This window comes from Daphnia pulex, chromosome 2 (assembly GCF_021134715.1).
Source record: "Daphnia pulex isolate KAP4 chromosome 2, ASM2113471v1".
In the NCBI taxonomy this organism is placed as follows: domain Eukaryota; kingdom Metazoa; phylum Arthropoda; class Branchiopoda; order Diplostraca; family Daphniidae; genus Daphnia; species Daphnia pulex.
Window position 1 is genome coordinate 661,463 of NC_060018.1, and position 15,341 is coordinate 676,803.

At 44.8% G+C, this 15,341-nt stretch overlaps 1 protein-coding gene across 4 annotated transcripts; it reads right to left on the reverse strand.

Moving 5' to 3' along the window:
- Positions 1-97: 97 nt before the first annotated feature.
- On the reverse strand, positions 98-15,327 carry LOC124188826 (guanylate cyclase 32E-like). 4 transcript variants are annotated; one of them, XM_046581708.1, is made up of 23 exons: positions 14,829-15,327; positions 14,482-14,580; positions 12,584-13,038; positions 10,228-10,451; positions 9,592-9,759; positions 8,567-8,711; positions 8,281-8,358; positions 7,885-8,132; positions 7,646-7,791; positions 6,848-6,992; positions 6,124-6,214; positions 5,682-5,872; positions 5,315-5,494; positions 5,065-5,169; positions 4,703-4,774; positions 4,299-4,479; positions 3,908-4,106; positions 3,076-3,210; positions 2,588-2,700; positions 2,327-2,478; positions 2,014-2,257; positions 1,824-1,922; positions 98-1,751 (listed from the first exon to the last, which is right to left on the reverse strand). In XM_046581708.1, exons 3-23 carry the CDS (start codon positions 12,738-12,740, stop codon positions 1,021-1,023), a joined length of 3,804 nt encoding a protein of 1,267 aa, XP_046437664.1. In that variant the 5' UTR covers positions 12,741-13,038; positions 14,482-14,580; positions 14,829-15,327; the 3' UTR covers positions 98-1,020. The 4 variants fall into 4 exon arrangements, with proteins under 4 accessions (XP_046437664.1, XP_046437665.1, XP_046437662.1 ...); XM_046581709.1 differs by lacking the exon at positions 14,482-14,580 and having other exon boundaries at positions 14,950-15,327; XM_046581706.1 differs by lacking the exon at positions 14,829-15,327 and having other exon boundaries at positions 14,482-14,597.
- Positions 15,328-15,341: the final 14 nt, after the last annotated feature.

Here is a 15,341-nt window from a genome sequence, read left to right on the forward strand (position 1 = left end):
ACGAGGGCAATTGGCCGAGCGAAGTTGTATAATCCGAACGTGTGCTGGTATAACAGTGTAACGTAATGAGGGGAAAACATCATATTCCAATCTTTTATTTTCATGTATATTTTTCCTTTTGGTCAATATATTTGGAACTTTCGGCACAGAAAAAAGAAAAAAAACGAAACGAGTGAAAGTCGTCAATTCACGTCATACTCTTTGACGAATCAGAGAGGGGCGGACAAGAAGTGCATGGCATAGCAGCAATAAGGAATGATGAAGAAGGAAAGTTGGTCACAGCTGGTCGCGCTCCCGTTCAGTCCCGCAAGAGTCATCTACCGGTCGTTTGCGTTCCCTCCTGCCGTTTCTCTTCACTTTCATTTTTTGTTTTTTTTTTCTTCTTTCCTTCCTTTCGATATATTTCCAGGGCGGGGCCTTGGCTACTGATGGGTGTTTCACGCGTGGAGCGCAGAACTATCTCGTTATCTCTTCCCGTTCGCTTCGTTTATTCATGCGCCGAAATCAACCCACTTCATCCATTCAGTCCGTTTCACCTCGTTCGTCTTGTCATACTCTTGCATCCCTTTTCGTTGGTTAGCCTCGTTTTATTTTCCTTTTTTTTTTTTAAATTCTTCTGCGTTCAATGTCGGTCGTCAAATCCAGTCCGCAATGACGCCAACAGTTTGCCAATTCACGTAGCGGCAAGCAGTGGTGGTAACCACTCGGCAGGTTGTTTTTAAAATAGATTCCCTTTGAAAATCATCACTCAAAGTGCAGTCGATAAACGTTCGGTTTCAGTTTTCGTTTCCAGCAGTATCAGGCTTTTCTCATTGACAGATTGGCCGGTTGCAACTTGCAACGGGGGGTTGAGTCCGTTGGCCGCTAGGTGGCTATAGGACGATCCTCGCGTCATTGATGAACAACTCGGAGCGAGTCCAATAATAACGGGAAAGTTAAGAAAACAAAATTTTGTTGCTGTTGCTTGCGATGAATAAATAAATAAATAAATAACGATGGACACTGAATCTGCATGTTGACTCAGACGCTCGTCTCCCTGTCGTCCCTTAGTCCGTGCTCGTTGCCCGTGTAATGGGGATCGAGCAGGGGCCAGCAATCGTTCATCGATTCTTCTGGGGGGCTGAGCTCGATCTTGGGATTTTCTCCGCGAATCCTCGACGAATTGGGCGATGACAAGGGAAAGTGCAGTTGCGATTTCCCGTTGGGCGTCCTGTGGCTGCCGTTGTGGCTGGACGACAACGTAATGGCCTCAACCAGGGAAGTAGTACTCAGGCGATGAGGTTGATAGCAAAGTTTTCGCTCGAACGATCGGCTGAAACTCGGCTGCATCAGCGTGAATCCGCCCACCTGTGCGTTCACCTTCAAATTCGGGCAGGAATTGCGTTTGCTCGTGACGACGAATGGGACCGTCTCGTCCATGATCTCCACGTCCACCGTTGACGGACCTGCAGCCGGCGAATCCGAGGCGAACCTCAACTTCTTTGGTGAGTCGAGGCTAGAAGCTAAATCTTCTCGATTGTGTCGGTTGCGGGGCAATTTGTGGTTCCGCAGGGAACTCTTGGGTCGGTTGGGCCAAGGGCCATTAGGCCGGCCGCGCTGGCGAATTTGACTCCCAGTCTCTTCACCCACTAGCCAATAGGTAACCATATCACCCTTGCCTTTGATCTTGATCTCTCCCCTCTCTTCCAGGATGTAGCCGCCTAGACGGTCCAGCAGTTGCTTACAGGCCGTCGAGCAGTGAATCTTCAAAGCTGAGAAAAGAAAACAGGAAAAGAATGAATGGAATTCGAGGGCGGCATCCCCACTTCCACAAATGAACTCACGCAATCCAGTCGACTCCATTCTCGAAGATGTATTGACCGTGTCACCAAAGAGGCAATAGCGAGGCATTTTCAGTCCCACAACTCCGGCGCATACCGGGCCTGAAGGAGGAGAAACGAATTGCAATTAATCGGAAGCAATAATCACAGCAGCAGGCGTAAACGTAGGTAGGTATAAGTCAAATAGTCTCACCGGAATGGATGCCAATGCGCAACATGAGCGTCTGGTGTGGTCGGTGTCGTATTTTGAATTTGACAACGGCGCGCAGCAGAGAGAGTGACATGGAGGCGATTTCTCCAGCGTGCTGGTCTTTATTGCGGATCGGAAGGCCACTCACGACCATGTAGGCGTCCCCAATGGTCTCCACTTTGTACACGTCGTAATTTCCAATGATCGAGTCGAAGCACGTATAGAGATCGTTCAGGAAATCCACCACCTAAATTTTTATTTGATTGCGTTTTGGGTCAAAAAAGTTGGTCGTGATTTGAATTCTGAATTGTTCTACCTGTAGTGGACTCGACTGCGCCGACATTTCCGTGAATCCGACAATATCACTAAAGTAAATGGTTACCGAGTCGAACGATTCCGCCTCCACTTTGTGTCCGCATTTGAGCTTTTCGGCCACGTAGCGCGGCAACATTTCATACAAAAGTGCCTCTAAGAAATCGGGACAAGATGAGTAATTAGTTTACACGTGCAAAAAAACCGAAAGTCGGAGAGACTTTCACGTGTATATAATTATGATATTTGAATACGCAGTCCATACCGGTTTTCTTCTTCTCCTCGAGCAGTTGTTCGGTCCGCTCGTCGACCAACGCCTCAAGATTGTTGGTATATTTCTCCAGTAAGTAGTTCATGTTGTCAAAGATGTTGGGCTTCCTGCCAAAATCGTAACAAAACGACGAAAACAAAGAGAGCCAGACTTTAGAGACGCTTCGTGCAGTGGATGGCGATACAATTACATAGCGGAAACAATGGCCAGCGCAAAATCATCATCACTCCCCCCATCTGGGAAACTGTTTCCAAGAGCCTTCCCTTTCTTGTAGCCCAGCATTAACGCTCTTTACTATAATAAGATCCAGTCAAAAGACATCATCCATCCATCCATCCATCTACAGAGTACGTCGAAACAACGGGGGGGAACGCACAACTGAGAGACATTCCGTTAATTCCTCGTTCTTGATTGATGCAAGTCCAGTCTGCATAAGGCGATGATGGAATAGTTAACAAGAGAGTGTATGTAAACCCACTTACAAGCCTTTGCGCATTGGTCGCAATTTGGAACGGATAGTCTTGAAATCGGGTCGCTCCTCCGGCTGCTCCCGCCAGCACTCGACCATGACGGTACAAACGCAGTCGAGGCAGTTTTCCAGCGCTTCCATTTGCGGCCTGCGAAAACAAAACAAATGACAATTTCATGCCCATCATTACAATTTATTGGTAGAGCGGGTCGTTGTCTCGTGAGTGACAAGTTGCTTTGGTTCTTTTTCCCTTAAAGGATCTACACACAGACCAACAGCCTTATTGAGAGTATAAAAAAGGATACAAGTTCATCGGAGCGAGTAAGGCTCCAGGCATTTATAGATCCATGTAACAGCAAAGAGGACCTACATGGTGAACGACAACACACTACTAATATCAATACTACTCAAGCGTGACTAAAGCCTCCCATGTAGCCATAACGACCAGAGTGCGTCTACGCTGACTCAGCAGCAGCAGCAGCGCATTGCTTGCTGTACATGTTTAACTACGGACTAAACTGCTTTGTCTAGCGGCGAGATCCTTGATTAAGATGCGCATTGTTGGCCATTAGACTTGTCCCAGCTTAACCAAGTCTAATGAAGGCACAAGACTCTATCCTGGGGGCCCGTCTACCACTCCCTGATACTCGGCACGTGTAGATAAAACCTTGATAAAACCAACTGTCAGGATTAATTACTGGATGTACAGCAAGTATGAAAGTCTGCATTTTCAACAAAGGTGCCCAATGAACTTTTCCCCATCGCTTATAGTGACTACACACCACAGATTTAGTCTAACGACGTCTAAATAAAAATCAAAGAAAAAAATAGAGAAGCAACAAGACCTGAAGGGCGGCAGTGGAGGTGCGTGTTCGGTCACCTTCTTGAGAATGTCATTCGTGCTAAGCGGAGTGAAACCGAAAGGCCCCTGTCGTCCGTGAATGGCGTACAAAAGAATCCCGAAACTGTAAATATCTCCTTTCTGGGTCCCTTGCAGAGGTGGATCGGCCAAGCGGAGCAACTCTGGTGACCTGTAAAGCAAACCTGCCAACCGAGATGCGGGTGAAGTCAACACACACAAAATAAAAAGAGTGGGGAGAAAAGAAAGAAAGATAAAACAAACATGGCACTGCTTTTGTTTCAAAAATTGTTTCAGGAAAAAATGTCCTAGAGTTGTTCCTGGAGTTGGTTGCCAAATATTTGTCCAAGCCAACGTGAAAGAATGAGATGAATTACCGTGCATATAGTCGTCGCAGTAGTCGTCGTCGTCGTTGTTGCTGATGCGCTCGGCTCCGGACTTGAATTCGTGCAGGCCGAAATCAGCCACTTTGAGAACCCAGCGACTGTCAATCAAACAGTTAGAGGCTTTCAAATTACCGTGAGACTTGACGGGCGAGTCGTGCAGATAAATCATCCCCTGCGTGATACAAAAAAAAAGGACCGAATGGTGTTAAATAGTTGCGCCTTACTCGCCGGAATAAGTTAGTAGCTGCTTATAATAAGCAAGGGGGGAGAAGAAGAAAAAAGCCGAGATAAAAGCGAAGATGGCTAATTTATGGATTATCCTTTTGTGGAGAAATGCGATGGCTGATGAAGGAACGTACATTGCCTCCTCCTCCTATCAGTTAATGTCAACTTACCCGCACTATATCGCCCACGAGAGAAGCGATGAACATGTTATCTAATTTGACGTCGTCGTTCTCCAGTACATCCTGCAAAAACAACCCAAAAGAAAATAACTAATAAAATACAGCGCGCGTCGATAAATAAATAAATAAAAGTAGAGAGAGGCGAGAGAGAGACGAAGAGTTATCGATCGTCATCAATCATCTTTTTTTTCGTCCTCCACGGCCTTTGTGTTTTGCTCTTGTTTCTTCCTCGACCGAGTCTTAGCCCAGGCTTTTATTTTTACTTTCGCTCGATATTGCCGGTGGACTGCACTTTCTTTACGCGATGCAATCAAAAATGAAGAGGCCCAACTTGGGCAGAGTTCGGTGTTTACCTTCAGACTGCCCCGCGTGCAGTATTCAGTCACGATGCAAATATTCGGCGGATCGACGCTGGCGCCGAAGAAGGCGCTTAGATTGTCGTGTCGCAAATCTCTCATCTGTAATCACAAGGAAGCGAACGGTAAAGCTCATTGACATTACACACACACAGAGGGGGGTATTATGTGTACACATGCGTTGGAGAGAGAAGAGATTCCGGCGGAATGAACCAGCGAGGGAGAAAATTGATTCCGGATCACTCACCCATTTGAGTTCCTTTTTCATGGATCGTGTCATGTCGATGGATTTCTTGTTGACCATTTTGATGGCAAAGATCCGGCCCTTGTAGACTCCAATCGTGCCGTAAATGGCCGAATAACGAAAGTCCGTTTCCGGATTAGAGCTGAGAGACACCTGGCTCGTTCTCAGAAGCGGATGCAGACTCTGTTGATGCAATCACACATGCAGTCACAATTCCATTCTTATGTTTGGATACAAAGACGGACAAGCGTGTGAAATGCATTTACACGTTGTCGTGAGCTCGGATTAAAGCTTTGACATAAAATAGATTTCCCTGCTTCACTGTAACATTTTCCTAATAATAAAAATAATAAAAATGAGCTTTTCTTACACGGGAAGCTTTGCCCTGGCCAGATGAAAGAGGCGGAAGGTCTGGTATCTGGATGTCTTTGTAGTCGATCTTCCATAAGAGTGAATCCAGTTCTTGTTCGTAGCGCCAATTACGGTAGATGATAAGTCCCACGATGATAAAGACGACGGCGACCCCACCGGCAATCCCAGAAGCAATCTCTTCTGTATTAGCTGTTATACAAGGCACAGTATAAGTCCAACAGTATCATCAACCAGATCGAAACCCCTTTTTTTCTTTGTCCCTCCTGCCTTTTGATATTATAATCTGATATCGAGTCGCTAGACTAATACGCTACATTCCTTTATTGCAATATTCACTGCTGATGTGTTGCCATGGTTGCACATGACTGACACACTCTGCAATAATCAGGACGATGCCTATATAATTCTAGATGTGTATAATAATAAGTCGCAGTGCTTACAGATGCAGAGCTCGCCACGGAATCCACACGGCGGCTCATCGATTGGAATCTTGCCCGTTCTCCACATGATTTCAGCCACCAAATGCAGTTCCTGTTCAAAAAATAGGGACAACGCATAATAGTGAGTCTCTCATTCTGATACACTAAAGAAAAAGAAAATATCATCTGATCCTGCCAACTGGGTGGCAGATTGAATGATTGACTGAGACTCTTGTTGTCAATATCGCATCAAAAATGGGCAAGGATTTTTTGGCAGCCAGTCAGAACGTCGACGAGACAAATGTCAGAAAGACGCTGCATAAAGAATTGAGCAAAAATTCTTATTTTATTTATTTTTTTGCAAGTTAACGTCCGGATTGTGGATGTTCAATCATTCCTCGATTATTCATCCGTACAATTTCAGAGAGCATTGTCTCGACTGATTACGTCTTACTTGGCTGCAGTCGTTCTGCAAGAGTGAGGAAGAAAAAGAAATCGGAGAGAGAGAGAAATCACATTTCTCCTGTTAGAGAAATGATCCTAACAGGCTGCAAGGCTACGGGGGGAAGTAAAAGGCCAGTAACGACTTTCTGCGCACGCTATGGTTTTCGCGGTGAAACGTAAAGCTTTATGATGGGGAGGGTCGGAGAAAGGGCGAGGATGAGCAGCCCAGGAAGGAGTTGTATTATCCCCATCAAAACCTATTTTTAGGATTGTTTCTCCCATTTCATGCGAATGGACTCACCGGGATTGTGCTGTGGTTTCGTGGAATGTGGAAGACGCCCACTGGATAGAGTCCATCTTCGTGGTTAGTAGTCTCGTAGGGCTGGCGTCCAATCAGTGTGTAATTCCCCTGTGTGTCGCCGTTAGAATCCATGTAAACGACGTACCTACCGAACCACCAAGAATTAACCAAATTTATAATTAATGCAATACAAGACTCGCAGCTGATATTCGGCGCCAGCCATCCATCACGAACGCGCGCAATACATTTTAGAATGTGTAAACGAAACAATCGTTGATCAAGATCAAAGGATCGAATCTGAAACACTGTGCTTAAGAAATGCCAACGAAAAAAAAAAAAAACCGGGAGCTTTCCCGCTTTCGAACCCCCGATCCCGTCAAACTGGTCCGGGCAACAGCAGCAGCAACTCCGCTTTGCATATATATCTTGGCAGATCAAAGTCAAACGCGTTATACTACGAGTTGTCGTACAACATTCTCCAGGGAAGCCAGCCAACTGTCGCATCATGTTTTCCATCAAGTTAATTAATGCGATTTGTCCGGGAGCTCTTTATCAAACAGAGTCGCAGCTCGGTTGCTTTCCTTTATCTGATTTCGTGTTGTTATTATGGGCATTTCAACACCGTTGAACTCGTCAAGGGAAACACAGCAGACAGACAGAACAGCATTGTTACGACAAGCAGCGAACAACAAAAAGAAGGCCCTGTCGTGTTTATCGTCGGAATGTAATGCGAAGCAACAGGGTGATGTGCTTATGAAAGATAACGACTGGCAGCGCGCGGTCCCAGATTTCACTCACCCCATGGCACTCATGTAGGTCCGCCCACGAATGCGCTCCATGATGGCCAGACCGTCGTAAGGATTGCCGCCCACCAGTAGGACCTCGCGGAGGGCGTGAGCGTAGAGGAGAACAGCGTCGTAAAGGTAGGCAGCCTCGGACCGGATCTTTGATACGCAGAAGGATATCAAACAGGTAGTAAGTTGACGGACGCGTCAGGGAATTAAAACGAAAATAAAATAAAAATAAAACTACTGAACTCGTTTGCCGACGCCGTAGGAGGTAAGAGGATTGAAGAAATTGAAGGGCGGCCGTTCCAGGTAATCGTTGACCATTTGGGTGAAATTGTCGAAATCGGCACCCGACGGGGAACCGACGACTCCGACGTAATTCTCAAACGCTTTAATGGCTTTCTGGTCGAGATCATCTTTGAGTGAACCACGCAAATACTTGCTGGGATTGTCGGCGTCGTAACGATCCAAGTCGACGCCCAGGACGAAATATTCCCCTATTAAATAACGTCAAAATTTGATATTATTTTCCGTTTAAAAAAAAAAAGGGGGGGCGAGCGTGAAAGAGGAAACCGCAGAGGTCATTAAATTTCTCTCAGTCTGCGTATAGTTTGTTCCGTGATAATCATTGGGTAGATCCATTACCTCGATCGAAGAGATGCCTGTCCTCCATGGCCGTCAAAAGTCCGATGTGTTCATGATACGGGCCGAGAACCACGTAAACTAAACGGAAGAAGAAAAGAACAAAGAGAAAACATCATGTTTGATGAAATAATGGTCTCGTCATCGAATCGTGGCCGATCCTGTAACACCAAGACGCGTGTCCTTATTACTCGTCTAGGCCTATACACTCTCCGTCATTGTTCTCATAAAAATAACACACGTACTACGGTACTAACTTGCACCAGTCAAATGATTATAAGACACTTACTGCGGATGTCTTGGTAGGTTTCGTTGACCATTTTCTCAAACGGGTTCACCCAGTCGTCCCAGCCGTGATGATACACTTTCCACGAGCGGCGGAATTTCACTTCGATTTTCTCGGCTGACAGGGTCGTCATTATCGTCTGCGCGATCTACAAATGAAGACAGAGTGAAAGTGCTCGTGAAAAAGGAAAAAAGAAACCAATAAACATATTTCGGCTGTTGAAATTAACACTAACTAGTCGAGCATACTATTGCACTTCTCCGTGATGTAGTTTCCAATTTAGCGAGCTCCACTGCGTCCTAATTATTAGTTTATTGCAAGTTGTAAGGAGAAGTTATTTTTCCTTTTGGTCTTCTTCTCTTTTGTTCTATTGGAGGGTTTAGATGGAATCGGTGGCTATTATAGAGGAAAGTGTATACCTCGTTTGTTCTTATTCTCTTTCTCTCTCTCTCTAGGGTCGTTATTATTAGTGGCGGAGGAGCACTGGAACTTGAAACCATGTCAAGTTGCTTCGAGTACTAGAGTATAAAAGCAATCGATCGGGCAGAATCTAAGAACCGCAAAGGAAACTCCGCCGATAGCGTTTTCGGTTTATTAAAAGATGTAAACAATGGGTGAAATACTAGATCCAAGTGCCAGTGGCAGCACTGGAAACATCAATCTCGAGAGTATTGAAGGGGCACAGATCATCAAAAGGGGCCAGAGGCTGCACAACCCGCATCAATATTTGGATTCGACTTTACGATGCCGGCGGTTATTTTTCTCTATATGGTTAGGTACAAGATGAAGTAGCAGCTTCTTCAATACTACTGTACAGTTTGAAAGAGAAGCCAAAGAACGTTCCTCGAAATACACACAGCGCAATTTAAATAAACCACCCTTTTTTTCCCTCTCTATTTTTCAAATAGAGCACAGTCTGCATGGTCTAACTCTCCCATTTCATTCCAGTAGGTACTAGTACTTCTTATGTTTGATTGTGAAATGCTCCGTATTTGTGTAACGTGCTGTTGTGTAGTTGACTGACTTACTTTGGCGTACTCCGAGTCGTCCGTGCTCTTATGGAAGAACGCGACTTTGTGCCAATGGAAGGCTTTCAGGACGGAGGCGACCGACTTGGAGATTTGCGTGTCTGGTGGCCGAGTGCGGGCGAACGTCGGGAAAAGTTCTTTGTTGGAAGTTTCATCGTGCGTGCAAAACTGTAGTTGGTATTTTTATTTTTTTCCAAATAAAAAAAAGAATGAAAGAGAAAAAGGTGAAGAAAAGGAGCAACGAAGATAAATTGTCGTTTCAAATGGTGGCCGGAATAGGGAGAAAAAAAAAAAAGATCTATTATGTTGCAAATATTCTTCTACACAGCTTCGTGATTGGGAGGGAAGGCACGCAATTTCAAGATACACCACCCTGTCACTGATGATGATTTAAAAGCTTTTCCCGGTATATCGGCTTAGACGTATTGAATGAACCAAAGGCGAGAAAGCTTTTGATGTTGGGTGTGAATTTAAAATAAAAAAAGGAAGAGGCTACACCAATGGCACCATTACTGTTATTGATAAAATATTGGATAAAAACAAGAACGAATTGATGAATGAAAAATCGTTTTTTCGCCATTAGTTTGAAAGCTGTTTTACCACCCACTGAAGGATAAAATAAATAGTTTAACTCACGTAGGAAATCATGGGAAGGCGGAAAGCGGCCGCCATTCGAGCCTCGTGCACGCACGACTCTTGCGGTCCGATGTAGGCCGACACGTTGAGTGTCCAGAGTTTGGCCGTTTGCAGTAGAGACTCTTCTTCCTCGCCATATGTCTCTGCCACGACCATATCCAAGGTGTGGTCGCCGGGTAGAATCCTGTGTCTGGTGACATCTTCGATGGCCAACGATATGGCGCCTGCAAGCGTCAAAAAACCATTCAAAAATAAAAAAATTAAATCAATAAGAAAAGCGTCAACATCGATTTAGATCCCGGCAGTCAGGAATGTTGAATTTCAAGCGAAAAACGTTCGATTTTTTGGCATATTTGATGGTCGGAAGGAAGAATAGAAACTCGAGACGTGAATAAGAAATCCAATAGCCGCCCCTCGTATTCTATTCGACGATAAGAACATGTGCATAAGACGGCGGAAGAAATATTAAGTAGTTGATGGATTTCTCTTGCTGGCTAGCTATCCCCCTTTTTCCCTGCTCTACTTCGCCATCATTGGAAAACATAATATTAACGTGGGATGAAAGCAATATCGACGACCTAGACGTCGACTCACCTAAGTGATTTAATATATGACGCGGGAATTCACGGAATGGATCCAGATGATGCGTTCTCTACCAGACACACACGTATATTTGTTTATACGCGAATACATTCCGACCCCCTATATCTATTATTACGACGATGACAAAGATCTCTCTCTCTCTTATTCATTGTCTGGCACATGGAAAAAAAAAGTTGTCCCGTGCAAAACTGAAACTCGGCTCTCACATTCGATCCTTGACTGTCTTTCTAGAGAGTTCCTTATGTAGACATTTCTTCCACGACGTCGGCTCATCGGGAGATGTTCGACCGTGATGAGATATATATATATATCCCTCGTCGCAACTTTCCTTCTTCTCTATTATTTCTGTATCGATCCCCTTTTTCATATTTATCTTCCTACTCCTCCGCATTTTGGTCTTACCGGATTCGCTGTAGACTGTCAACGTCCAAGAAACTCTTCAACTTCTTATCGTGTTGTTCATCTTTGTCGACATGTTCAGTCATGCGTTCCCCTACGTAAATAACCAGCGATCCTTCAAACTACGATGGAAAATATTGGAGCCGAGAGTATAAGAGACAATTGCATTTCGGTCGTCCATATGAGGAAAACAGACTCGACTGGAAGCGAGTCGGCAAAGATGGAAGGCTCTGCCCTCTACTAAACAACAACAAACGTGACTGCATTATCAAGGACAAAAACGAAACAACACGGGTTGTTCCCATGTATAAATATTTAGTGCTACACAGCAGCAGCAGCAGGAAGGAGTTGATTAAGGAAGAAAGGATGAAAAGATACAGCCGAGTCAAGCAAGACGGAAACAAAAGAAAAATGAAGAGAGTATATTAACAAGGCGACTTTTGGTCCAACTGAAATCTGGCACGCACCAACGACAGTTCAAAGCAGACGGGGATTTTTCTATTTTAAAGAAAAACTGGCGAAATGAAATTTCCTACGTGGAATTAGGCATATAAAGCTGTCTTTCATCTCGTCCTTTTTGGTTGAGCTGAAAGAAATGCACCACATTTCAGTACGTATACCTTCGTCATTTCCTTGACTCTTTTTCTCGTGAATGATGCGACTGATTAGAGATTCCCAGTAAATAAGAAAACTACACCGGGAAAACCTTGATTGCTTTTTGTTGGTAGACTTGACGTGGGCGTAGCATTCACTATAATATGAAAAAGAAGGTCCTAATATCCCCCCTTATGATACTTGTCTTGCAACAAATAATCGTATGACAACAACTGTATGGGAGTAACTCGCCAAGGAAACGCGAATCATAGCAAACAAAGAAGACGTAATGCTGTTTGCCATCACTTACACACGTGTGTGTATAGCATCGAATAAGGCCACTTAAACATTCGGGGTGAAACTCTATCAAATAAAAAAGAGACGAATGGGAAAAAGAATTCTTCCAAAGACACCTAGAGCGAAAACGTAACCATGTGTGTGTGTATCGAGAGAAAGAAGGAAAGTTTCTGGCAATGGTTTTCGAGTCCAAAGTTGGTGGGGGGAAGATGTTGAATCCCCTGCAATCGAGATTGCATCGAGAGACAGACCGAGAGAATACATATAAATTTCGCCCACAGCTTTTCAGTGGGGGCTTGAACGATCGATGACTGTCATCGATCAGGAAAAGTGAGACTCTGTACAGGTTATTAGGTGCACGTGTAATGCCACCACCCAAAGAATTCGCCCCCAAAATAAAAGATGTCGAAAGTAATCATACGAAACGTGGAGAATAATATTTATTGGTATTGATTGTGCTCACCTGAAATGGAGAGCCCAGGTCTGGAGTATTCCTTGTCCCACTGTCTACGGGTTGATCCGGTGATGTATCCCAGAGTGAACTTGTCGGCGTTGCCTTGTTGCCAGGTAAACCAGGTGAATAAAATATTCACCAACAACCATTTTGTAGAGGACCTCATTTTTTTAGTTTTTTTTTAGTTTTTGTATTATTTTCCGTTTTCTTTTATTGACTAGAAAATTGCACTTTTTTTGTAATTCGCATGAACGTCGTTTCCTTGGTTACGCAGACGACGCAAAGTCTGTATCACACTTTTTTCGGGAGGTCTGTTTGAACGACACAATGTTTTAACGAAACGGCTGATCCGATTTCAACGATAATTGTTCCAATGATGGTTACACGTATTGGGTTTGAGTGGCCGATAATACTTTAGTTACATAACGACACATGCCTCCAATAAGTCTGAAAACAGGAAAAGCCTGGAAGAAGAAAAAACAAAAATGTTCATTAGATAAAACGAAGACGAGTTGAATGGAAGACAGGAAATAAGGACGAATGTGTTCACAAATGGAATGGAGAGGAAGTTGTCAGATTATACATCCCACATTTATATAGAATACGTTTCTAATATGGGCATATGTCTTATCAAATGATGGATCAAAAGTTTTCGGGCTGCCATCTTTGCGTCACCCCAACACGCTGGATGAACGCAGCTCGCTCCTTATTTTATTGAATGTATCTGCTTGTCGGGGCGACGGAGAAAAGTTGACCGCACAATCAACGACGGGAGAAAAAAGGTCTACGACATGTACACATTTACAGCACAGGGAAAACTTATTCGAAACTTTTAGCGACCGTTTACTGTCGACGACGAAGAAGCAACTTTGGTTGGCTAGTCTCTAGCAGCTGGATTTCACTTGCGAACAAAAGCCTACGGGCTTACACGGGCTCGGTTATTATGATGCGTTGCTGGGCGATGGAAGAGAGCTTCCTGAGGTTGATGACTGGAGTGGTACAAGAAATCCGCCAAGGCAAGCAGCAGGTATATATAGTTCTCTTTTTCTTTCTTTTTTTCTTGTCGGTTGGCAGGGGCGGAAAGAGGCCTGAAAGTGGACAATTCCTTTTATTTTGTTCCTTTTTTTTTTTTGTTTTTGTGGTAGTCGGGTGCTGGTTTTGTCAGGGGAAACGGCCGAGACAACCCAGTCACTTGTATATAGTTGGGGAGCGGGTCGGCGCCGACTTGTTACACCACCACTGGGCAGATGATGGAAGAGACAAAAGGGAGAGAAACTGCTGGCCCTGTTTGTTTCTCTCTCGTGTCGTCTATATGGCTCGTTTGGAAATGCGGGAGCTAAGTCTAACACCGAATAAAAAACTGATCCGAGTCGACTATCTCTCTTTAGCGCAATCATCCGGGAACAATCGATAGTTTCTTCACCAACAACAACAACAACAACCACCTGCTGGCCATTTGCATCGTGTCGCCTAACGCGTGAGATATCAACCACCTCCTGTCGTCTCACTCTAGCTGCTCCTAGATCGTCGTCGACAAGGGAAATCCCTCATTACGTATTCCCAACTCCGACGACACAATCAAGAGGGTTGTTCGTCGTTCCAGCAGATATTATTCCCGTCGTCGTCGCATATGCAAATAGGCGTCGACAAGAGACAACTCAAAATAAAAAAGGTCGGCCCAGCAGTTCTTGATCGTTTTTTTTTTTTGTTCTTTTTCTTTCCAGCGGAAGATCGGCTTGTCGGATTGGGGCGAATTGATTCCGTCATAGCGATCACACACATACAAATCGGTTCGCTCTTTTGATCACGACGATTGGGGCGGGCGGCGGAGCAACACGCGTCTCAGCGACGACACAGCACAGCCAGACAGCAGAGGCGACCATCTAGAAAGCAAATTGGCTTTTTACCTGATTGGCGGCTGTGGGACGCAGCTGCCGAGTCCCTTAATAATGGCAAAAGGGAGCGTGATCGACGTGGGCCGCTGCCGCCGCTCCAGTTGTCGTCGGCTGTTTGCAAGGAACGCCGTCAAGTGGGTCACACAACCACCCAGCGCCAGTTGACAAGTTGGTTTATATAGTACAACGGGAGGCGGAAGGCGACCAAATCAAAAATATAAGAAAAAGAAAATCTAACGACCAATTTTAGTAAAGAGGTTGAGACTGGAGTGAGTCAACTCTCGGCAATTCATTTTTCTCTGGGCTCAATCGTACGACGTCGCCAATAAGAACATGGTAAAATAGAGAGAGGGACCGACCTAATCGCCACTGCGTCGATCCCAGCTGTGTGTGTAACCAACGTTTCAGACTTGAAACATTACATTGAATGCGGCACAAAAAGAAGGAGCTCTACTCTATTAGACTGTTATATATAAATACCAGCAACTCATTATTCCAGATTTTTCGCTCCTGTCCTTATAGTAGGGCGAACTCTTTGAATAATACACACCGCCACCCAATTTAACGGGCCACCACTTTGCCTGATGAACTTGTCGCTGCTCCGCTGGATTCTTTTTAAATGCCACGTCATTGGGTGTCAAAAGATTTGACTAAGCCGACACTATAAAGCCACCACCGCCTACACAAACACATTTTTTTTTTTCACTGGCGCACGAGAGGTTATAAAATCTAGGTCTAGGTTTGAATGTGGCGCTCTTTTATAGGTGTGATGACGTTTTTCTCAACTGGGGGGAAGGATGATAGGGCTGGATGAAGCCTGGGACGTTCATATTGAGGCTCCGGCCAAGCGGAGGAGCGCGAGCCGACTGCTG